The following is a 25,966-nucleotide window of genomic DNA, read 5'->3' as shown; positions in this document are numbered from 1 at the left end:
CCTCAGTACGCAAACACCAAGTGTCACTACTTACTGAGGTTCTACCTGTCCCCGGTGTTGCGAAGGATGGGCCTGGCCTCGTTGCCGCGGAATGCTCCGAGTAGTTGGACTGTCCCGTACCACCTGTCCTTCGTGGAGAAATTTTTGAAGGGAAACACCTTTGACCACAAGGCCGTCAGGCAGTGGTCAGCACGTAGTATCCTCGAGACCCTTCGGGAAAAGGAGAGGGTGGATCCCGTCGTGTGGTTCCCCACGCAGACTGCCAAAGTCGTTTGGCAGAATGCCTCATCGCCACAACTTTCAAACAAGCACAACGGCATTGCTTGGCTGGCGGTGAGAGGGGCTCTGCCAGTGAGATCCTTTATGCATGCCCGGAATCTCTGCGCCACCGCACACTGCCCTCGAGGCGGCTGCAGGGAGGTCGAGACTGTCGATCACCTCCTTCGGGAGTGTGCCTATGCGCAGGAGGTCTGGAGGGGGAATGCAGTGGTATTTGTCGAGGTTCGTCCTGAGCAGCTCCGTGACACGGGACTCCGTGCTCTATGGGCTGTTTCCTGGGACACACACCGAGACCAACATCAACTGCGCCTGGAGGACCATCAATGCGGTGAAAGACGCTCTTTGGTCTGCACGCAACTTGCTGGTCTGCCAGATGAAAGAACTGACCCCGACTGAGTGTTGCAAACTGGCGCACTCCAAGGTCCAGGATTACATGCTGAGGGACGTGCTAAAGCTTGGGGCACCCGCCGCCAAGGCGCAGTGGGGAAAGACCACCGTATGAAACCCCTCGTCCAGAATAGAAAAAAAGGGCCCTATCTGGTAACTGGGCCCAGCTGGCGCCTTCCCCAACTGGTCAGGGGGCCAACGGGGTCTGTGCGGGGAGACGACTGCCGGGGTATTTTCTTTGCTTTGTTTTTTTTTTCTTCTTTGTTTTGTTTTTGCCTTTAGTTGGTGTACGTACCCCCTGGGTAACCCGGAGCGGCTTGCATGCATGGGTAGGTGTATAAATGTTTTTTTTTGTACATTCTATGAATAAAGTATATTTTTTCAAATTAAAAAAAAGCGACGAAACGTCTGAAAACTAACCTTCCAACTCAGCGAGCAAACTCACATCCATAATATGCAGCTAGTGTGCAACCACAAAAAAAATGTTATGCAGGTGCATACAAAATTTGAGGGAGCATGTCAGCCATGATTGACTGGCAGAGAAGACTTGATCGGCTGAACGGCCTGTTTTTGCTCTGATATATTACTGTCTCATGGAAGGCTGTCAAGATGTTTCTGTGTTTAGGAGCATAACAATCATAAACATTTGACTGTAACTCATTGTAAAGCATTAAACAACATTAAGATAGGCCATATAGGATTGAGATGAGGAGAATCTTCTTCACTTGAAGAGTGGCAAAATTCTCTTCCACATAAGGCTGTGGAGACAAGTCACTGAATATAGTTAAGAAAGAAATAAATGGGAAACACTAAAAATAGAAAAGAATATGTGTAGACAGCAGGAGTATGGCATTGAGATAGAGGATCAGCCATGATCATATTGAATGGCACAGCAGGTTCAATGAACCAAATAGTCCACTCCTGCTTCAGAGATAGTAGGGGCTGCAGATGCTGGAGAATCTGAGGGAACAAGGTGTAGAGCTGGATGAACACTGCAGGCCAAGCAGCATCAGAGGAGCAGGAAGGCTGACATTTCGGGCCTAGATCCTTCTTCAGAAATTTCTGAAGAAGGGTCTCGGCCCGATACATCAGCCTTCCTGCTCCTCCGATGCTGCTTGGCCTGCAGTGTTCATCTAAGTCTACACCTTGTTATCTCAGTTCAATTCTGCTCCTTTGTTTTATGTTTTAATGCATGGAGTAGAATCTATTTTAAATGAGCTTGCAGTCAAAAGGTTTCATTATGAATCTGCAACAGCAGTCATCTAAGCTAAAATTCTGTTGATGATGTCAAACATTTTGTTGGCACAGCAATAGGTTATGAAAAATAAGTAATAATCTGGGAAGAACTGTTTTTCATTTAATTTGTTTCTCAGAATTACACTATTTATGGAATACTCATAATAAAAGTGAGATTTACAGTTACCATCTGGAGCTAGGCATGCAATAATGGATGGTAGAAAATCCAACTGCCTTATTGATTTTCGAACTTCACCTGAAAACAGATGAAAACATCAGTAGGAAAGAAAATAAATTAACAGCTCTAAATATTTTAGTCACTTTATCAAAGCAGAACAGTTGCAACCAAAGGCTATTTTAGTCGATGGCATTACAAATAATTACTCAAAAAGAGAGTAGCATTTTAACGTGGAGCAGTGAGTGTGTGTGATTCAGTCTTGCATTGGAGTAGCCAAAGATGCAAACGTGTTCAGAAAACTACTCCAATAAGCTGATTACCAGCTCAGGCATCTTCGACGTATTGTGTGCAACCCAGATCAGAAATATGTAGGTGTTAACTGCTACATGAAAATATGTTATTTCAATGTACAACTGAATTTAACAAAGCTTCCACTGTTTTATGTTCTTTATGAAACTATCCCTTGAAATCAAGGTATGGTTCATGGGTCTCATTATATCAGGTAAATGTTTCCATAAATAATCAGTGCTCTTATTGTCAAGTTCGTTTTCGGAGACCCTAACGGACTTGCTGCAATAACAAGACACTGACCTGTTCAGAAAAACACAAATCCTTTTATTACCAAGCAAGTACAAACTGTGGAGAATCACTGTTCTTAACCCGGCACAGAGTACAGAGTCTCGCAAGTAATTCTCCCCGAGCAGCAGACAGTCCCCGCTTTTTATAGTTTACAAAAGATATGATACATAAAACAGTTTCACATTTTACAATGACATGATACATGAAACAATTACTACAACAGACAAAGACAGGATACCAAACAATTATTACATCAAGAACATAAAAGACCAGGATATAGTATCGATTGCTAGTGAAGTGGCTGCTAATGGCAGGAGGCGATTTCAAGTTGTTATCGGGACAGATTGTGATTTCAAGTTGCCGGTGTGTCTGGCTAGAACAAAGTCAGTGCCCTGGCCCCTTTGTCAGCAACAGAAGTTACATGCTTTAGAAGTCTCACACCTTTACAAATGTTCCTTACTTAACCTTATCTGAAACAGTTTAATTCTAATTTTATTCAGTCAGGAAGCTTAAGACAGTGTCTGCATACCGATGTGTGAGAAGATAAGGAGTTACAAAAGTTTTACACTGAATTTCTAGCTGGGCAGGAAGCTTCAGGGCAGTGCTTGCATACCTATGTGTAGGCAGATAAAAGACTTTAATTTATAGAAGTATAGAAATCAAAGGCAGATAAAAGACCTTAATTTATAGAAGTATAGAAATCAATGGGATGCTATCCCATTAACATCTCATCATCAGCTTTCTTATCTACCACTGGAAAAGGTTTGTTCAAAATAGCTGTGGTGTAACAGTTGTTTCTAAACTTTGTAGAAATCCAGACTCACAATAGGATGGGTGGCATCTTATTTGCTTACATTGGGCCTTCGACAATGCACAATAGCAACATAAAGCAGTCAGGAAATTTACAGAGCGGGGAGCAGAAGAAGAGTCAAATTTAATGGTAGTACCCATGTAACAGAGTGTGTAAGCACAGGTTTAACTTTCACAACCTTTAGAAAAAGAGGAGTGTTACTAGGGACTCAGATGCTTGAAACAGGTGGTGAAAGACATTTGCAGCCTCTAGGGGACATCCTCCCTGGTGGACCTACTGGCCATTCAACAGTGACTGTACAAGTGTCCACTGACCTCCAACAACACTCAAGAAAGCTTGCTATCATCTGAAACAAAACAACCTGTTTAGCTGGCACCCCATACACCACCTTAATTATTCACTCCTTTCAACAATGCTACACTTAGCCCATGTTATCTATCAGGGCATAGACTTCCCGTGGTAACAAAAAAAAGCAGCTACCACTTCTATGTGAAACGAAGGACCAAGCCATGTTTACTGAGGCAGACTGGATGAGACGATGGTGAAAAATAACAGTTTTGGGAATAGACTTCACAAGTACAGGAATCTGTGGTAGCAAATCAACAGATAATGAGGACTGAGTGTATGCACCAAGCACAACACATTCTGCAAAATCTCACCAAGGTTCCTTTGACAGCACCTTCCAAGACTGTGAACTCTAACTGGAAAGTCAAAGGTAGTAAACACAAGGGAACATCATCAGCTCTGAATCCTTCTTTAAATCACACAGCATCTTGACAAGGAACTATATTGCTGTTCCTTCATCGTCACCTATAACTCCCTTCCTAAAGGTGCTGTGGACAAAAGAAAGTAAGAACCAGGAACTGAAGTATGCAATTCAGCCCTTCAAGCTTGTTCCACCATTCAATATGATCATGGCTGATCTCATCCTGGCCTCAACTCAGATGCACCACTGAAAGCATACTGTCCAGGTGCAAAACACATGCAAGTGCTCTGCCCAAGACCATAAGAAACGACAGAAGGTTGTGTGCACAGCCCAGGCCATCATGGAAGCCAACCTTCCATCCATGGACGCTATTTACACAACTTGCTGCCACGGAAAGGCGGCCAACATCATCAAAGACACATCGTACCCTGGTAATGACCTCCTACAACCTCTTCCGTAAGGCAGAAGATATAGGAGTCAAAACACACAGACAAGCAGGTTCAGGATCAGCTTCTTTCTGGCCATTATCAGACAAGCGAATGGGCTCTAGCCTCAAATAATGTAACCTGTATGCCTCTTAAGTCTTTTTGATCAGCACATCCTTTTCTTGCCGTGATCTGTCTGTGCCGCTCATAAACAAAGCTTTTTACTGTAATTCGGTACACATGACAATAAAATCAATCAATCAAATCCACTTTCCTGCTCATTCTCCATCACCCTTCAAGCAATTATGAATTTAAAAAATATCTTTTCCTTAAATTTACTCAATATTCTAGCAGCCACTGCACTCTGGCATTGTGAATTCCACAGATTCAGACTCTTTGAGAGAAGTAATTTCTCCTCACTTCTGTTTTAAACCTGCTATCCCTTATCCAAAATCCATGAGCTCTCATTCTTAATTGCATCAAATGAGGAAGCTTTCTATAACTACATAGCCATTCCCACTCAGCATCTTATGTACCTCCATGGGATCTCTTGAAAGAATTCTGAAGTTGATAACTGAGGACGTTGCACAGGATTGGTAGGGATTTTTCGGGAATCGCTGGAGGCAGGGAAGGTCTCAAACGACTATAAAATGGCTAATGTAACATCCCTAGTTAAGAAGGGAGTGAGGCAGAAACAGGACACTATAGGCCAGTTAGCAACAACAACGAAGTTCAGGCTAAGTTTACAAATGACACAAAGGTAGGTGGAGGGGCACGTAGTGCTGAGGAGGCAGAGAGGCTGCAGAAGGACTGGACAGGCTAGAAGAGCGGGCAAATAAGTAGCAGATGGAATACAATGTGGGAAAGTGTAAGGTTATGTACTTTGGTAGGAAGAATAGAGAAGTAGACTATTTGCTAAATGGGGAAGGGCTTTGGAAATGTTAAATACAAAGGTACTTAGGAATTCAAGTACAGGATTCTTTTAAAATTAACAGACAGGTTCAGTTGGCCGATAGGATGGCAAATGCATTCATTTTAAGAGGACTAGAATACAACAGTAGAGATGTACAGCTGAGGCTGTATAAGGCTCTGGTCAGATTGTATTTGGAACATTATGAGTGGGTTCAGGTCCAGTATCTAAGGAAGGGTGTGCTGGCAGTGGAGGGAGTCCTCAAGAATGATTCCAGGAATGACGGGCTTGTCATATGAGGAGTGGTTGAGGACCCTGGGTCTGTACTGGATGGAGTTTAGAATGAAAAGGGCAAGGGGCAATCTAATTTATGTGATTTGATTTGATTTATTATTGTCATATGTACACAGGCACAGTGAAAAGTTTTGTTTTGCATGCAGTACAGACAGATCATGCAATACAAAGTGTATGGGATAATAGAACAGAGCAAGGACTACAATGTTACAGCTGCAGGGAAAGTGCACAGCGGGGAAGAATTTGTTCTTGAATCTATTGGTACATATGTTTAAGCTTGTGTCTTCTGTCTGATGGAAGAGTTTAACTGAAGTGGGAGGCACCTTTGATTATGTTGGCTGCCTTTCCAAAGCAGCAAGAAGGACAGATGGAGTCAATGGATGAAAGGTTGGCTTGCATGATGGACTGGGCTGTGTTCACAACTCTCTGTAGTTTCTTGCGGTCTTGGGCAGAGCAGTTGCCATACCAAGCTGTGATGCATCCAGATGGAAACTGGCAGAAAGCGGAGAGGCCTGGATAGAGTGGTCATGGAATGGATGTTTCCAACAGTAGGCGAGACTAGGGCCCAAGGGCACAGCGTTAAAGTGAAGGGATAAAACTTTAAAAGTGAGATGAGGAGGAATTTCTTCAGCCAGAAGGTGGTTAATCTGTAGAATTCATTGCCACAGTGGGATGTGGAGGTCAAGTCATTGAGTGCACTTAAGATAGAGACAGGTTCTTGATTGGTCAGGGGATCAAGGGTTATAGGGAGAAGATAGGCAAAGGGGATAGAGAAACATATCTGCCCTGGCGTAACAGATTCGATGGATCAAATTATGGGTCATTTACATAAATGATTTGGATGTGAACACTGGAGGTATGGTTAGTAAATTTGCAGATGACACCAAAATTGGAGGTGAGGTGTTGCAATTTGGAAAAGCAAATCACAGCAGGACTTATACATGTAATGGTAAGGTCCTGGGAGTATTACTGAACAAACAGACCTTGGAGTGCAGGTTCATAGCTCTTTGAAAGTGAGGTTGTAGGTAGATAAGATAATGAAGAAGGTGTTTAGTACGCTTGTCTTTATTGGTTATTGCATTGGGTATAGGGACAAAAACAGAAGTTGCTGGAAAAGCGCAGCAGGTCTGGCTGCATCTGTGAAGAAAAAAATCAGTGTTAATGTTTCGGGTCCAGTGACCCTTCCTCAGAGGATCTGTTCTAAGGAAGGGTCACTGGACCCAAAACGTTAACTCTGTTTTCTTTTCCTTTACAGATGTTGCCATACCTGATGAACTTTTCCAGAAACTAATGTTTTTGTTCCTGATTTACAGCATCCACAGTTCTTTCTCTATTCAATGAATATAGGAATTGGGAAGTCATGTTGTAGCAGTAAAGGACATTGGTTATGCCAGTTTTGGAATACGGCATACAATTCTGGCCTCCCTGCCATAGTAAGGATGTAGTGAAATTTGAAAGGGTTCAAAAAAGATTTACAAAGACGTTGCCAGAGTTGGAGGGTTTGAGCTATTGGGAGAGGCTGAATAGACTGTGGCTATTTTCCCTGGAGCAACGAAGGCTGAGGGGTGACTTTATAGAGGTTCATAAAATCATGAGGGGCATAGGTAGGATAAATAAACAAGGTCTATTACCCAGGGTAAGTGAGTCTAAAACTACAGGTCACAAGTTTAAGGTGAGAGCAGAAAGATTTAAAAGGGACCCTATAGGCAGCTTTTCACACAGAGGGTGGTGCACGTATGGAATGAACTGCCAGAGGAAGTGGAGGATGCTAGTGCAATTACAATATTTAAAAGGCATCTGGATGGGTAAATGAATAGGGAGGGTTTAGCAGGACATAGGCCAAATGCTGGCAAATACGACTGGATTTATTTAGATTTCTGGTCAGCATGGATGAGTTGGCGGAAGGGTCTGTTCCAATGCTGTATATCTCTATGACTCTAGTACTCTAATTCTGCTCCTACATCTTATGGTCCTCTCATTCTTCTGCAATCTAAAGAGCCTAAGTTGCTCTTCATAAACTCTCTTCAAAAGACAAAGCCCTCATGAATCAATCTACTGAATATCCTCTGAACTTCTTCCACTGCGGCTACATCCCTCTCAAGCAAGGAGACCAAAGCTGTATACAATACTCCAGGTGCGTCAGACTAATGCCTTGTACAGTTGCAGCAACACTTCCCTACTTTTATCCTTTATTCCTTTTGCAATAAATGCCAAAATTCCATTTGGCTTCCTTAATATGTGCTGTGCCTGTATACTGATTCTCTGCAATTCATGCACAAAGACATCTGGAAATCTGTGATTCTGCTCTATTCAGATAATAAGTTGCCTTTCCACTTCTCTGACAAAAATGTGTTTTTTATTTGTTCACAGGATGAGGGTGTCGTTAGCTAGGCCAGCATTTATTGCCCATCCCTAATTGCCCACAAGACAGTTAAAAGTCAACCACATTGCTATAGGTCTGGAGTCACATATAGGCCATACCAATAAGGATGGCAGTTTCCTTCCCTAAAGGACATTAGTGAGCCTGATGGACTTTTTCTGACAATCAACAATGGATTCATGGTCATCATTAGATTCATAATTCCAGATATTTTATTGAATTCAAATTCTACAAATGCCATGGCAGGATTTGAACCCTGGTCCCCAGAACATTATCTGGGTCTCTGGATTAACAGTCCAGCAATTATAACCTTCGGCCACGGGCTCCCCTTGCTCACTAACACTCATTCACAATAGGAGGCAATAGCCTAGTGGTATTATCACTGAACAGTTAATCCAGAGACCCAGATAACATTCTGGGGACCCGGGTTTGAATCCTCCCATGGCAGATAGTAGAATTTGAATTCAATAAAATATCTGGAATTATGAATCTAATGATGACCATGAATCATTGTCAATCATTGGAAAAACCCATCTTGTTCACTAATGTCCTTTAGGGAAACAAACTGCCATCCTTGCCTGGTCTAGCCATGCGATTCCAGATCTACCAGCAATGTGAACTCTGAACTACCCTCTGGGCAATTAGGGATGGACAATAAATGCTGCCTAGCCAGTGATGTCCTCATCCTGTTAATGAATGGTGGGAAAAAAAACTTAATCTGCCAAAGTTTGGCCAATACATCTAACCTGTTCATATCATTGCAATTTATTGTCCCAACTGTTTTAGTACATTCTATCCCTGCATCCAAGTCATTAATATAGATTGTAAACCGCTTGGGCCTTGTTGTACCACACAAGTTACATCTTTCCACTTCCTTTAAGACCCTGGGTATTCGGATATCAGGCTCGCATCTGTCTTCAATCCAAATAGCTTTCTCATTACCACTTCCCTAGTGATGATGATTGTTACAAGTTCCTCCCTTTCTATAACCTCTGCAACAGGTTGATACTGCCATTCTGCAGTGAAAATTGATGCAAAATATTTAATGACTCATTTCTGCGTTCACCACTATTTACTCTCCAGTCTCATCCCCTAAGAGATCAACATTTACTTTAGCTAATTTCTTCCCTTTTATATATTTAGAGAAACTTTTGCTATCTACTTTTATATTTTGTGCTAGCTTTCTTCCCTAATTTATGTTTGCTCTTTTTATGGCAGTCTTGTTGATCCTTAAAAGTTTCCAATCTTCCAGATTGCCATTGGCCTTTTTGCAATGTGTCTTAGGTTTTATTTTTGTGCAGTCATAGAGTCAGACAGCATGGAAACAGGCCCTTCGGTCCAACCAGTCCACGTTGATCATAACCCCAAAACTAAACTAGGCCCATAACTATCCATTCATGCATTTATCCAAATGTCTTTTAAACAATGTAACTGTACCCACATACGCCACTGCCTCTGGAAGTTCATTCCATACATGAACCACTCTCTGCAAAATGGTTGCCGCTCATATCCTTTTTAAATCCTTCTCCACTCATCTTAAAAATATGTCCCATGGTTTTGAAATTCCCCGCCATAGGAAAATTCATCAGCCACTCACCTTATCCATACCCCTCATGATTTTATAAACCCTATAAGATCACTCCTCAAACTTCTACGCACTCTGAGAAAAGTACCAACCTACCCAACTTCTTATAATGAAACCATCCATGACCAGCAACATCCTGGTATTATTTTTTTCTGCACCCTCTCCAGTTTAATAATATCCTTCAAACAATAGGGGCAATCATAACTGGACACAGTGCTCCAGAAGAGGCCTCACCAATATCCTGTACAACCTAAAAATGATATCCTAACTTCTATACTCAAAAGGTATATTATTTTTAACTTCCTTGCTTTACCATGGATGCTTTTTCAATATTTTATAATCATTCTTCTTTTCTAGAATATATTTCCGTTGGAAGTAATTGACCTAGCACACAATGCACTGCAACAGTTCGAGAAGGCAGCCCGACCTCATTTTAATCAAGACATTAGGGAATGCGCAAAAGTTTTGTTTTTTCCCCAAGATGCTCAAATTTGAAAACAAAATTTTTGAAAAAAATCACAAGGGGCAAAAACATGTGAGATATGGATTTCAACCCTTCTTCTTCTTAGGAATCCCTTCAGATTGAGGAAGACTTGATTCCACTTTGGCTCAATGGTTTCTAAGATCTCTATTAAGTCTGATGAACAATGTGCACTCTGTCACATATGGGACAGATGGTAATTGAATGGTCTGGTACACAAATGGTGTAGCAGTTTGTGCTCATTACCTGATGCTTTGACTTAGTTTCTGTGTATTTCTAAACTCTCTTGTGTTCAGTAACTTCCAGAATTGACCTCTACTTCGGCTTGTAATAAACCGTGGACTACCATAAATCAGTAGGGATACATTGTGGACATGTCAAAACATTTCTGCTGTTGTCTTAAGAGTCTCCTGCTCCAACTGTGCTCCAAATGGAGCTCTGATAGTCGGTGTCAGGCAATCAAACACGTCCTTCAGAGCTGGAATTGAGTGATTAGTAATTTGCAGTTGGGCATGTTGGTTTAGAAGAGAATGTTATTTGTTGGACCACCTTTCTGCTTGCCACTGGATTTGGATAATCTTGCAAGGGGACTACTGGTGATATTTCTCCAGTGCTTTGAGGTGCCTGTTGTAGGTTTGCCAAGTTTCTAAAACAAGGCAGCAAGAGGAATACTATCATCTAGTAAACCACAAGATTCTGGTCTTCAAATAATCTTTACCTCAGTTGGCCAAAGTGTTCGCTAGAACACTGGAAGTGACAATGAATTTTGTTGTGTATGTTTGCCTTCATTGACAGGAGGTTCCCAACAGATGTAAAATGGTCTGTAGTTTTCAGGATCTCACCTTTGAATATAATTGTTGAAAAGGCTAATGGAGTATCCTCTCCAAAATCAGGGTGCCGTCAAAAATTTGTTGCTGCTTCCACCTAGTCTACAATGACAGTCCTCTCCAGCAGAACCATCATAGATCTTATTTTCATGAAAACGTTGGTCAAACAAAGCTGTGACATTGCACCAATGCAGTGTCATAGAGATGTACAGCATGGAAACAGACCCTTCAGTCCAACCCACCTATGCTGAACAGATATCCTAAATTAATCTAGTCCCATTTTCCAGCATTTGGCCCATATCCCTATAAACCCTTCCTATTTGTATACCAATCCTGACATCTTTTAATCTTGTGACTGTACCAGCCTCCACCACCTCCTCTAGCACCTCATTCCATACATGCACCATGTCTTCCTTGTTGAAATATTCACCTTCAGAAAATTCCCCACAGTCATGGAGGTAATTCACAGAATAGACAAGAAAGTGTTTAATTATGCTGCCTTCAACCCAAAACTGAAATCATCCCAACTTCAGTCATTGAGCTCGAGCATGTAGATGATTCTTCTATGTGTGCTCAGTAGCTCTAGGTCATTGTCATTACTTTCTCTGAATCATATGAAAAAAATGGGCCTTTCATTAAAAGCCTCATTCTGTCATGCAATGCAGGGCAACCATTTCCTTTCAGTTAAACTGAACTCTCACTAAGCTGAAGTTTATTCATCATTTAAATCATGTTGTTAACAAAAACAAACTTGCCTGATAAGCAATCTCTCCATCACAGTTTTTCCAGCATCTCTTAATAGTACTATGCTATTGCTTCTCTTAGCTTTTTGTTTTGTATCTTCTAAATTTCAACAATGCCTTCTGCTAACAATAGCAATAATCATGACAAAATGAAGATTAATCATTTTCTACAATCAGTCTTTCCTTGAATGCAAAATGTGCTGGCTATGCCCTTCAGTCTTTCTCCAACAATATTTGTAATTTTCAAACTAAGCTAAACTATCTCTTGATTTATTTTGAACTCTTTTTTATTCTTCTCAATTTTAGTCATGTCTGTCACTAAGGGCTTCAGTTATTTTGATCCTTGTCTTTCCTCAAGGTCATTAGATATAATCACAGATACTTACTATTGGTTGCCATCACTCCAAATCCCATGGTAGCATACATATGGATTTGTTTGTCATCATGGGATATTAATTTAGCTAATTTTGGAACAGCTCCAAGGGCCAGGAGAATCATTTTGTTTTCATCACCTACAACAAAAAACACACGATCATCTATTATGCCAATCTTAAAACATATCAACAATTTAATTCTGCTAATTTAAACATAATAATAAATACATTGTGATTAAAACAATCTCATGAAGTGAGTTGATAAGATTCAAAATTTTTTTCTTTCAGAAGGGTAGCAGTCTAGACTTTGACTAATGAATTTATATGGGTCAATTTTCCTCACTGATCGACCTGAAATTATTATGAAGGCTTCATATTTGATTTTCTAACCATTTGAGTTTTGGAGGGCATTGAATAAATCACATTTAAACTTTGGACCACTTTGTTTTAACAAGAATTTCTTGGAAACTATATACTTTCAGCTAATTACAACTGTAATTACAACAATACGATTGAAGCTCTGTGCTCCAGGATTTGCAGCATCCTAGCCAAGCTGTTCCAGTACAGCTACACCACAAGCATTTACCCAGCAATGTGGAAAATTTCCCAAAAATGGCCTGTATAAATAACAGGACAAATCCTACCTAGCCAATTATCGCCCAGCAGACTATTCTCGATCATTAGTAAAATGATGAAATATGTCATTGACAATGCTATCAAACAACACTTGTTCAGCGACAACCTGCTTCCTGATGCCCACTTTGGGTTCCACCAGCACCACTCAGCTCCTGGCCTTATTACAGCCTTGGTTCAAACATGGACCAGAGAGTGGAATTCCAGAGATGGGGTGGGAATGACAGCCCGAGACATCAATGCCACATTTGACCCAAGTGTGGTATCAAGTATCCCTAGCTAAACTAGAATTAATAGGAATCTAGGGGCTCTCTACTGGTTGAAGCCATAACTGACACATTGTAAGAAGATGGCTATGTTTGTTGAAGGTAAGTCATCTCAGCTCCAGTATGTCTCTGCAGACGTTCCGCAGTGTCCTGTACCCAACCATCTTAAGCTGCTTCATCGATGACCTTCCCTCCATCATGAGGTCAGAAGCGGGGATGTTCAGCAATGATTGCACAATGTTCAGCGCCATTTGCAACTCCTCAGATATTGAAGCAGTCCTGTTCAAATGCAGTAAGACTTGAACAATGCCGAGGATTGGGCTGACAAGTGGTAAGTAACATTCGTGCCACAAAAATGCGAGGCAATGACCATCTCCTATAACAGACAATCTGACCACCAACCTGTGACATTCAATGGTGTTACCATTACTGAATCCCCAATATCAATTTCCTGGAGGTTACATTTGATCAGAAACTCAATTGGTCCCACTTTCTGGGCTCGCCATATGAATACAGTGGCTACCTGAACAGGTCACAGTCTAGGAATACCACAGCGTTAAATGCACTTCCTGACTCCTCAAAGTCCACCATTTATAAGGCACAAGTCAGGAGCGTGGAGAAATATTTCCCACTTGCTTAGATGAGTACAGCTTCAATAACACTCGAAGAGCTTAATATCATTCAAGAGAAGTTGGTTACCATCATATCCATTCCCTCCACCAGCAATGTTCAGTAGCAGCAGTGTGTACTATCTACAAGATGCACTGCAGAAATTCACCAAAGATCTTTAGACAGTACCTTCCAAACCCACAACCATTTAGAAGGTCAAGGGCAACAGATACATGGCGGCACCACCGCCAGGAAGGTCCGTCCAAGGCTCTCACCATTTTAACTTGGAAACATATTTCTTTAGTGTTGCTGGGTCAAAATTCTGGAATTCCCTCCCTAACAGCATTGAGGAATAACCGGCAACATGTGGACTGCAATGGTTCAAGAAGGCAGCATGCCACCACATTCTCAGCAGCAACTAGGAACAAGCAATAAATGTTAACCAGCCAGCTACGTACACATCCTACGAATGAATAAAAAATGATCACTGGTTGGCGGACACTCTGGGGTCTAGTGGTCTTCCATTTGGTTATACTCCTGCGCAGAGGGAATTCCAATTTTTTTTCTTATTTATTAACAGGATGAAGACATTACTGGCTAGGCAGCATTTATTGTCCATCCTTAATTGCCCAGAGGGCAGTTCAGTCAACCACGTTGTTGTGGGTCTGGAGTCAAATGTGGGACAGACCAGGTAAAGGTGTCAGTTGATAGTGATAATGGGAACTGCAGATGCTGGAGAATCCAAGATAATAAAGTGTGAAGCTGGATGAACACAGCAGGCCAAGCAGCATCTCAGGAGCATAAAAGCTGACATTTCGGGTCTAGACCCTTCATCAGAGGCAGTTTCCTTCTCTAAACAGCATTAGTGAATCAGATGGGGTTTTCTGACAATCAACAATGGATTCAGGGTCATCATTAGATTCTTAATTCCAGATATTTTACTGGATGCAAATTCCACCATTTGCCATGGCGGGATTCAAGCCCGGGTCCGCAGAATGCTATCCAGGTCTCTGGGTTAACACCGGCAGATCTCACGCTCTCTGGATTAACGGTCCAGCATTAATACCACTGGGCCACTCTAATATGCCCTGACCTCAAGAACTTACTTCAATAGCCTGGGGTCTAGGCTTGAAACGTCAGCCTTCCTGCTCCTCTGATGCTGCTTGGCCTGCTGTGTTCATCCAGCTCTACACCTTGTTATCTCATTATTTTGATTTAGTTCCCTCCTTGTCTTCCTTCCCTTTTGGTTTTTGTTATTATTTGTCTTTGTTACTGCCCCTTGCGGATGCTGCTTGTTAGTTATTACTTATTTAATTGTTTAATTAGCTAATTTGATGGTGGGTCTTTCAAAAGAATTTTCTTATAGTTAAATCGAGAATTTATGGCTCTTGTGGCACATTGGTAATGTTCCTACTTCATAGGCCAAAGGACCCTGATCTACCTTCCAGTCAGTACATACTGTTTCTACTGAGTGTCGGTGGTGGAGCACGGAGATGCTTGTGGATATGATGTTGTGGATGCTTGTGATGGTACCCATCAAGCGGGCTGTTATGTCCTGGATGAAGTCATCTTCATGAGTGTTGTTGGAGCCCCACCCATTCAGGAAGTGGGGAGTATTCCATCACACTACTAACTTGTGCCTTGTATAAGGTGGACAAGGCTCAGGGGAGTCAGGTGGTGAGTTATTCACTGCAATATTCCTAGTCTCTGACCAGCTCTTCTAGCCACTGTATTTGTGTGGAAAGTCCAGTTGAGTTTCTGATCAATGATGTCCAGGATGTTGATAGTGGAGTAATCAGTGATGGTGAAACCATTTTACGTCAAGGGGCGGTGGTTCATTTTTTTTTATTAGAGATTATCTTTACCTGACATTTGTGTGGCATGAATGTTATTGACCACTTGTCAGCCCAAGTCTGGATATTGTCCAGATCTTGTTACATTTGAACTGAGGAAGGGTCACTGGACCTGAAACATTAACTCTGTTTTCTCCTTCACAGATGCTGCCAGACCTGCTGAGATCTTCCAGAAACTTTGTTTTTGTCCCTATATTCCAGGTATGACTCCAATCAGCGAACAGTTTACCCCCAATTCTCAGTGAGTTTAGTTTTACTTGGGGTCCTTAATGCCATACTCTGTTTAATGCAGCCTTGATGTCAAGGGTGGCCATTCTCACCACCACCTCTGGAATTCAGCTCCTTTGTCAACATTTGAATCAAGGCTGTAATGAAGTCAGGAGCTGAGTCGTCTTGGTGAATACCAAACTGGGTGTCACTGAGCAAGTTGTTGCCGGGTCATGCTGCTTGATAGCACAATTGATGACACTTCCCATCAATCTTCTGATGACCGAGAGTAGACTGTTGAGGTGATAATTGGATGGGGTTGCCCTTTATATTTGCGTACAGGGTATAAGTGGACAATTTTCCACATTGTTGGACAGAGGCCAGTGTTGTGTCTGTACTGGAAGAGCTTGGCTAGGTGAGTGACAAATTCTGGAGTGCAAGTATTCAATACTATTGTTGACATGTTGTCAGTGTCCATAGACTTTGCACTATCCAATACTCCAAGCCCGTTGCTTGATATCATGTGGAGTGAATTGAATTGGCTGAAGACTAATATCTGTAATGCTGAAGAGGCTGAAATGGATCATCCACATGGCACATCTGGCTGAAGTTTGCTGCGAATACCTCAGCATTATCTTTGCACTTATGTTGGGCTGATCCATCACTGAAGGATATTTGTGGCGCCTCCTCCTCCAGTGATCTGTTTAATTGTCCATGACAATTCCTGACTGGATGTGACAGGACTGTGGAGCTTCGATCTGATCTATAGCTTGTGGGATCACTTAGCTCTGCCTACCGCTTGTTGCTTATGCTGTTCAGCACACAAGTTTGGTAAGTGCACCAGGTTGTGCTGGTATACAATTGTACTGCTGTTGATAGCCCATAGCATCTCATGGATGTCCAGTCTTGAGTTGCTAGAAGTGTTCAAATTCTAACCCATTTAGAATAGTGATAGTGCCACACAAAATGAAGGAGATTATTCTTAACGTGAAGGGGAGATTTAGACTCCACAAGGACTGTGCAGTGGTTATCGATACTACCATAAACAGAGGCACCTGCCACAAACCCAGTCTAGCAGCTACGTCCTTTAGGACCTGACCAGCTTGATCATTAGTGCTGTTGCTGAGCCACTCATGGTAGTGGACACTGAAATCTCCTATCCAGAGTCTATCTTGCACCTTTACGAACCTCAGTGCTTCCTCCAAGTGTTGTTCAACACGGAGGAGTACTGATTCATCAGCCAAGGGAAGATGGTATATGGTGATCAGCAGGAGGTTTCTTTATCCATGTTTAAATCTGAGTCAATGGTGAGGACCCCCAAGACAACTCCGTCCCCACTGTATCGGACTGTGCCATCACCTCTGCTAGGTCTGCCCTGCCAGTGGAACAATACGTATTCAGGGATGGTGACAGTGGTACCTGGGACATTGTAAGTTTTGATTTGTTAGCATGAATATGTCAGGTTGTTGCCTGACTAGTCAGTGACACGACACAGCTCTATCAATAATGGCACTAGACCCCAGATGTTAGTGGGGAGTACTTTGCAGGGTCGACAGGGCTGTTTCTGCTGTTGTCTTTTCCGGTGCCTAGGTCAGTTCTAAGTGGTTTGTCCAGTTTCATTTCTTGTTGCGACTTCACTGCAATTTATACAATTAAATAGATTGCTAGGGCAGTTCAAGGTCAACCATATTGATTGGCGCAGGCTTGGAGGGCTGAAGGGCCTGTTCCTGTGCTGTAGGTTTCCTTGTTCTTTGTTCATATTGCCTTGGGTCTGCAGTCACACATGGCCTGATCAAGCGAGGATGGCAGATTTCCTTCCCTGAAGGGAAGGAGCCAGATGGATTTTTCTGACAATCAACAATGGTTTCATGGCCATCAGTAGATTGTTAATTGTATATTCTTTTATATATTGAATTAAAATTCCACCTTCTGTCGAGATGGAATTCAAACCCAGTTCCCTAAAACAATAGGTGAGTTTCTGCATTAAAAGACTACATTAATAAGACTGCATTAGGTTCAGGCACCATCATTTCCAGGTGACGGATGGCATCGGCTACAAGTTGGAATTCGATCACTGTCTGCTCACCAACTCCTTAAGCCCCCACTACCCAGCACATCCCTGAATCTGGTCATCCGTGACCACAACCGTTGTTTCTGTCAGCCACTCGAACCCATAATGATGGAAGTGGAGATTCCTGAGCACTGCTCCTGACGGTGGGAAGACATAAGGCCAGCTAACCATATTCCAGGCATTGAAAGGCAGGTAACACCCTGAGGAAGTTCTGAAGACTATTGTGGTCCATAAATAGAATTTGTATGTCGTAATTCATATTGTGTACCTAATGGAAGAAATGCGTTATCAGTGTGCACCATCCAAGAAGACGTTTGACATCAATTGATCACTGCAGGTTCTGAAGGCAAAAGTCGCCAATTGGATACAAGGTATATCAACAACCAACCACATTCCTTAATGGAGAGACTCAGAACCTCTGTGGGAACCCAGTGCATCATCTTGTACGAGAAGAAGATAACCAACATCATCTTCTGGATTTTTCTGACAAAACAATGGGAGGTCAAAAGAACCAGTCAGTACCACAGCATGTGAGTCAACCAACTGGTTGGTAATCAACGTACAATCCCTATAAGTCTCAGAGCAGTCCTTTCCAGCACCCTCGGCAAGCCAAGACTTTGGTCTCCAGCTCCTGCTGGTTCACCTATCAGGATTCCTGAAACATGGCTAAGATAAAACCCCATAAACATTAAGACTTATTGAGAGTCAGTTTTATCTCTTCTTTTTATTCATTTGTGGGATGCAGGTGTCACTGGCTGGGCCAGCATTTATTGCCCATCCCTAGTTCCTCTTTGCAAGGTGGTGGTCAGCTGCCTTCTTGAACTGCTGCAGTCCACCTGCTGTGGGTTGGCCCACCATGCCCATTAGGGAGGAAATTCCAGCATTTTGCCCCAGCGACACTGAAAGAACCGCAATATATTTCCAAGTCAGGATGATGAGTGGTTTGGAGGGGAACTTCAAGATGGTGGTATTCCCAAGTATCTGCTGCACTTGTCTTTCAAAATGGAAGTGATCATGGGTTTGGAAGGTGCTATCTGAGGATCTTTGGTCAATTTCTGCAATGTATCTTGCAGATAATACATACTGCTGCTACTGACTGTCAGTGGTGAAGGTAATGGATGTTTGTGGACGTAGTGCCAGCCACGCAGGCTGCTTTGTTCTGCACGGTGCCAAGCCTCTTGATTGTTGTTGGGACTGCACTCATCCAGGCAAATGGGAGTTATGGTTATGGTTAGATTTAGATTTATTTAATATTGTCACTTGTACCTGGGTATGTGATAAAGTGGATAATGTTGCCACATTCCAGCAGCATCTTGGATTACAGAATAAATGAATGAATAAGTTGTATGAGTGGTAAAATACAGAATAACTTAAAATGAAATTTATATAACTAAAACTGAAATAGCTTCAAAAGCTTTATTTTTCACTCATCTAGACTTCACCCTCACTGCTCCTTCCATTGGCTACCATCCGAAGTCGTCCACAGGAAAGTGGCAATGCGCTTCTTTTCTGTGGCTACTGGTTCCATCGCTTCCACATCTGCTGCTCCCGAGCTGGAGTTAGAGTTAGAGTTAGGGTAGATATTTTTAATCACCTGTTCAGATGTGTCTGACACACTTCTGAAGCAGGTAATACTTCATCCAGGGTCTTCTAGATCAGAAACAGGGGCACTACCACTATGTCACAAGAGCCTTTTAACACATCTTAATTTTTAAATTTTGTAATTAATTCGTTCAGCAGTGAAATTATTACGCACCTTTAGAGTAGGTAAGACCTGAACCCATGCCTCTTGGCTCAGAAAAAGGGACACTACAACTCTGCCACAAAATGATTAAATGAGCAATATTCATGCAGAGAGTTAAGGTGCTACTTGCCACAGGTGCCCTTAAACTATCTCTATACCTTTAAGGAAATTTGTTTTTATCACCGAACCTTATCCCCTGATGCTATTAATACTTAACTTACATTCTACTTCAAAGCATCAGGTTTTGTTAAGAGGATTACAATCATGCAAATTTGTGTAAAGTACAGATCAACTGACTTTCCAAGCATGTTCCATATTAAGTTTCATTTGAAGACTTAGCACAGGGTATTGACTCAACATTAAGAGTTTTTAACTGGAGAATATGTCACCATTTACAAACTGGCTGCCCCAAGTATTTTACATGGAATGACAACTCCTTTTATTGACTTCACAGTGTTTTAATTGCTAAATCTAAAGTAAGTGGTACTTTTACATTTCTAAGTTTGAATCAATATTCATGACTTGATGGATCAGGATAATATTTTTAAATCAGTTCCACAACACAACTCTACTTGCAGTTTGAGTGTAAGGAGATTCACAGGACTAAAATCCTTTGTGACCAATACAATTCATATTCAAGATAATAAAATGTGAGGCTGGAACAACACAGCAGGACCAGCAGCATCTCAGGAGCACAAAAGCAGACGTTTCAGGCCTAGACCCTTCATCAGAGAGGGGGATGGGGTGAGGGTTCTGGAATAAATAGGGAGAGAGGGGGAGGCGGACCGAAGATGGAGAGAAAAGAAGATAGGTGGAGAGGAGAGTATAGGTGGGGAGGTAGGGAGGGGATAGGTCAGTCCAGGGAAGACGGACAGGTCAAGGAGGTGGGATGAGGTTAGTAGGTAGGAGATGGAGGTGCGGCTTGGGGTGGGAGGAAGGGATGGGTGTGAGGAAGAACAGGTTAGGGAGGCAGAGGCAGGCTGGACTGGTTTTGGGATGCAATGGGTGGAGGGGAAGAGCTGGGCTGGTTGTGTGGTGCAGTGGGGGGAGGGGACGAACTGGGCTGGTTTTGAGATGCGGTGGGGTAAGGGGAGATTTTGAAGCTGGTGAAGTCCACATTGATACCATTGGGCTGCAGGGTTCCCAAGCGGAATATGAGTTGCTGTTCCTGCAACTTTCGGGTGGCATCATTGTGGCACTGCAGGAGGCCCATGATGGACATGTCATCTAAAGAATGGGAGGGGGAGTGGAAATGGTTCGCGACTGGGAGGTGCAGTTGTTTATTGCGAACCGAGCGGAGGTGTTCTGCAAAGCGGTCCCCAAGCCTCCGCTTGGTTTCCCCAATGTAGAGGTAGCCACACCGGGTACAATGGATACAGTATACCACATTGGCAGATGTGCAGGTGAACCTCTGCTTAATATGGAAAGTCATCTCGGGGCCTGGGATAGGGGTGAGGGAGGAGGTGTGGGGGCAAGTGTAGCATTTCCTGCGGTTGCAGGGGAAGGTGCCGGGTGTGGTGGGGTTGGAGGGCAGTGTGGAGCGAACAAGGGAGTCACGGAGAGAGTGGTCTCTCCGGAAAGCAAACAAGGGTGGGGATGGAAAAATGTCTTGGGTGGTGGGGTCGGATTGTAGATGGCGGAAGTGACGGAGGAGATTGTAGATGGCGGAAGTGTCATCTTTATCACGCCCTTCTTCAGAATTCTCTTCATCATGTTCCATTTTGAGCTATTCTGCCTCTTCACTTTACAATATTCAATCACATAAATGGGACTTAAATGCCACTAATCATTCACTAATTGTTCTTTAGGAATTTCTACGATTCATTCCCAATAACATGCTGGCCATAATACGGAACTTGTTGTCCAGAAGTGGTTCCTATCCAAGCTGTTCCAGTAGAGCTGCAACACTGGCATCTAGACACGAATGTGGAAAATTGCCCAGGTATGTCCCTTACATAAAAAACAGATCAAATCTAATTCTGCCCACTCAGTCTATTTTTGACCATCAGTAAAGTGATGGAAGTACATCAACAGTGCTTTCAAGCAGCACTTGCTCACCAAAAACTCAATGCTCAATGGAGTTCTGCCAGGGTCATTTAGCTCCTGACATCAGTACAGCATCGGTTCAAATATAAACAAAAGAGCTGAATTCCAGACATGAAATGGGAGTAACTGCCTTTGACATGAACACCACATTTCACCAAATGTGGCATCAAGGAGCACAGCAAAACTATAGCTTCTGCTGGTTGGAGTTGTACCTGTCATAAAAGAAGACCATTCTGGTTGTTATCTCAGCCCTATGATGTCTCTGCAAGGGTTCCTCAAGTTAGTATCCTAGCACCAAACATTTTCAGCTGCAATATCAATGTCCTTCTCTCCATTATAAGGTCCGAAGTGGAGAGATTCACTGAAGATTTACTCTGCTGAACATTGTGCAATACTTTGAGTCCAGTGACTCTTCATCAGATGAACAGTTGTCAGGTTCAAACTATTAACTTTGTCCCACAGACACTGCCAAATCTACTGAGTTTTTCCAGCAATTTCTGTTTTTGTTTCGGACCTCCATAGCCCACAGTTCTTGGTTTTATTTTACCATTTATGACTTGCCAGATATTGAAGTAGTATTCAACTGAAACAAGACCTGGACAATATGGGCTGAGAAATGGCAGATGGAGTTCAAGCTGGATAAATGCGAAGTGATGCATTTTGGAAGGTCGAACTTAAAGGCTGAATATAGGATTAAAGGCAGGATTCTCGGCAGTGTGGAGGAATAGTGGGATCTTGGTGTTCAAGTGCACAGCTCCCTCAAAGTTGCCACCCAAGTGGATAAGGTTGTTAAGAAAGCATATGGTGTTTTGGCTTTCATTAACAGGGGGATCGAGTTTAAGAGCCGCGAGATTATGCTGCAGCTCTACAAAACCCTGGTGAGACCACACTTGGAATATTGTGTCCAGTTCTGGTCACCCTATATAGGAGAGATGTGGAAGCTTTGGAGAGGGTGCAAAGGAGGTTTACCAGGATGCTTCCTGGACTGGAGGGCTTGTCTTCTGAGGAGAGGTTGACTGAGCTCGGACTTTTCTCTCTGGAGAGAAGGAGGAAGAGAGGTGACCTGATCGAGGTGTACAAGGTAATGAGAGGCATGGATAGAGTCGATAGCCAGAGACTTTTCTCCAAGGCAGGATTGACTGCCACAAGGCGTCATAGTTTTAAGGTGTTAGGGGGAAGGTATAGAGGAGACATCAGAGGGACGTTCTTCACCAGAGAGTTGTGAGCGCATGGAATATTTTGCCAGTGGTAGTCGTGGAAGCAGAGTCATTAGTGACATTTAAGCGACTGCTGGTTAGGTTATTTTATTTTTGGATTAGGATTAATCCATGGCACAACATCGTGGGCCGAAGGGCCTGTACTGTGCTGTACTTTTCTATGTTCTATGTTCTAATATCTAGCCTTGAACTGATACATTCCACTCAAGTGCTAGGCAATGACGATTGCACAGGAGAAAATATAACTATTGTAACTTGACTTTCAATGGCATTACCATCACTGGATCCTTCCTATCAACATCTTGGGTGTTAACATTGACTGGAAAATGAACTGAAATAGCCATATAAATACTGTGGCTACAACAGCAAGTCAGAAACTAGGAATGCTGTGGCAAATCATTCACATTGTGACTCCCAAATCCTTGTCCATCATTTACAGGACACAAGTCAGGAGTGTGATGAAATACCCTCCACTTGCTTGGAGAAGTGCAGTTCTAACAGCCCTCAAGAAACTTGACATTATACCGGGCAAAGCAGACGATGACACATTCCATAAAAAATTTTGCACAAACTTACATCTTAACTCACAAATACTTAACATTTGACAATGCCACTATGTCAGATATACATGAAAATATCACCTTTATAAAAACATCTTCAATCTTTGATTGAAGTTTAATTCTACAAAAGCAATGTAACAATGATGCAATGATAAAGCAAGTATTTGTATCATGTAACATTACATGCTTAACATCACGCAACGTCAACATCATGCGATACGATAAACGCAATTTAACTTAAACTAACCTTTTTCAGCAAATTTGTATATGGCTTCACATGCTTTAAGCAAAATTTCGTCTTCTGGTGAATCCAGCATAAGAACGACAGTCTGCATGTTTTTGCTCTCAATAATAAGTGTATTAAACTGTTGAAGACAGTAGAGTTTATTTATTTGTGAGTATATTTAAATAGTTTATCACTGCACAAAATTAATAAACATCATTGGTGCAATGTCCATTGTGTGTGCATCACCTGTCGAACCATGTTTAACATATCTATCAGATGAAAAACTTATTTAGAAGGCCTATTGCTCCCAATGTTCAGAAACCTGGTAAGGCATAAATTTCAAACAATATGCAATAGAAGATATAATTTGTTAATGTAAATATTCTTTATTAAAAGTATTCCTGACCAAATAGAATTAGCACAAATAAATCAATGTCACAGACTAAATTCTTTATAGTTTAATTATTATTTCTAAAGTGCACAGAAAAAGAGCTATTAAAATGATTTTTGTAACCTCTGCTGTTTTATCAAAAAAACTAGAACAAAGGAATAAAATCCTTTATTCTATTTTCTGCGAAGGAGATGTATATTGAGTCAAGTAGTTTGGGCCACATTCAAACTTCTCTGGTTCAGACGATGTCAAACGCTTTGAGTGCTGTGCAGGTTGGATCACATATATTCCATTGGCTAGGTTGTAATTCTCCCAGCTCCAGCTTTACCGCTGGCTGAGTGATTTTGAAGGACTAAGAAGTGATATATTCATTACAGAATACCAAGCTTTTGTCCTGCTTGTGCTACCATGGGGTTCACATGGTAAGGCCAGTTACATTTTTGTTGAATGGTGACCAGAAATTTCTAACCACACCACATTGCTGATAATGGGGTATGCAGCAATGGTGATATCATTGAAGGTCAAGGGAGAAGTGGCTTTTTCCAACTTGTGACAGTGAATATCTGGCATTTACACCTTACGAATGTTACCTGTCAGTTTTCAGCATAATTCTGAATGCTACTTAGGTTGAGCTGTAGGCTGATATTGGCTCTAGTATCATAACAGTTTTGAATGGAACTGAATAGTGGAATTACTAACAAACAGCCCAGTCATGGCCTTATTGTGAAAAGAAAGTCAAGGAGAAAACATCTGAACATTCAAATAAAAGCAAAATACTGCAGATGCTGGAAATCTGAAACAAATACAACAAGTTCCAGAGACTCTCAACAAATCTTGCAGGATATGTGGAGAGAGAAACAGAGTTAACACTTCAAGTCTAGTGTGACTCTTGTTCAGAACTCAGAATTCCCTTCCTAACAGAATTGTGGGACTGCCTGTAGCACATAAACTACAGAAGTTCAGGAAGGCAGCTCACCATCACTTTCTCAAGGGCAGCTAGTGCTGGCCAGCCTATGACACACATATCCCACAAGAAAATGAAAAATAACTGAAAGGACTTGGAAAAAGAGAGATATTTTTTAAACTTTTGATGTGGGTGGGGTAAGAGAAGCAAAGAAGAACAGATTCCATGGGGCTCCAGTTCAAAAGGCAAAGGAGTTATTAACTGTGGAGAAAGAGAAGAAAAGATTTGAAATGAATGTAAATTAAAGCATGAAAGGGACAAAATGGGTCCTCTCTGAATGCTGAACATTGCTAAGCCAAGGATCCTTCCCCAAGGAACTGCACTGAAATTCTGGAGTTTTAATGACTGCTGTTTGGTAGCTGTATCAATGTGTTAGGTGTGATACCAGTTATCAGTATATTTCCCAACCTTACAAGCAGGGGAGAATCTTAGCTCAAAAATACATGTGCCAGTTTCACTGAGTTTCATGGAAGGCTTCCCTCCATGAACTCTTGCAAATTTTCTCACTGCATCTTACTAACCTTGCCTCATTAATTCAGAGACAGTAATAACTGATGTTGCTGGAGTCAGAAATAACACAGTGTGGAGCTGGAGGAACTCAGCAGGCCAGGTAGCATCAAAGGAGCAGGAAAGTTGACATTTCGGGTCGGGACCCTTCTTCAGAAATGGGGGAGGGGGAAGGGAGCTCCAATATAATTAGAGAGAGGAGGGGTGGAGCTGGGCAAGATTGGTAGGATGGTGATAGGTAGGCAGTGGTGCGGATTGGTCAGTGAGGTGGGAGGAGCAGATAGGTGGGAGAGAAGATGGACAGGTTGTATCATTGAGATCACTGGATTGTAGGCGCGCAAGGCAGAATATGATGTGCTGCTCCTCCAGTTTCCGAGTGGCATCATTGTGACAATGGAGGAGACCCAGGGTGGACATGTCATCCAGGGAGAGGGAGGGGGAGTTGAAGTGGTTGACAACTGGAGGGTGTTGTCATTT

At 42.2% G+C, this 25,966-nt stretch overlaps 1 protein-coding gene across 3 annotated transcripts in view; it reads right to left on the bottom strand.

Moving 5' to 3' along the window:
- The window catches only part of armc3 (armadillo repeat containing 3), a 163,766-nt gene that overhangs the window by 115,363 nt on the left and 22,437 nt on the right, over positions 1-25,966 (bottom strand). For 2 of the 3 annotated variants that reach the window (XM_048561212.1, XM_048561218.1), the window contains exons 3-5: positions 23,649-23,766; positions 12,208-12,333; positions 2,090-2,158 (exon numbers count right to left, since the gene is read on the bottom strand). In XM_048561212.1, coding sequence (XP_048417169.1) covers positions 2,090-2,158; positions 12,208-12,333; positions 23,649-23,766 — 313 coding nt within the window. The remainder of the gene's footprint in view (positions 1-2,089; positions 2,159-12,207; positions 12,334-23,648; positions 23,767-25,966) is intronic. The other variant, XM_059641959.1, reaches the window with a different exon arrangement.

This window comes from Stegostoma tigrinum, chromosome 2 (assembly GCF_030684315.1).
Source record: "Stegostoma tigrinum isolate sSteTig4 chromosome 2, sSteTig4.hap1, whole genome shotgun sequence".
Lineage (NCBI taxonomy): Eukaryota > Metazoa > Chordata > Chondrichthyes > Orectolobiformes > Stegostomatidae > Stegostoma > Stegostoma tigrinum.
Note: the sequence above shows the minus strand (reverse complement) of the source record. Positions and strands in the feature narration are given on the sequence as shown.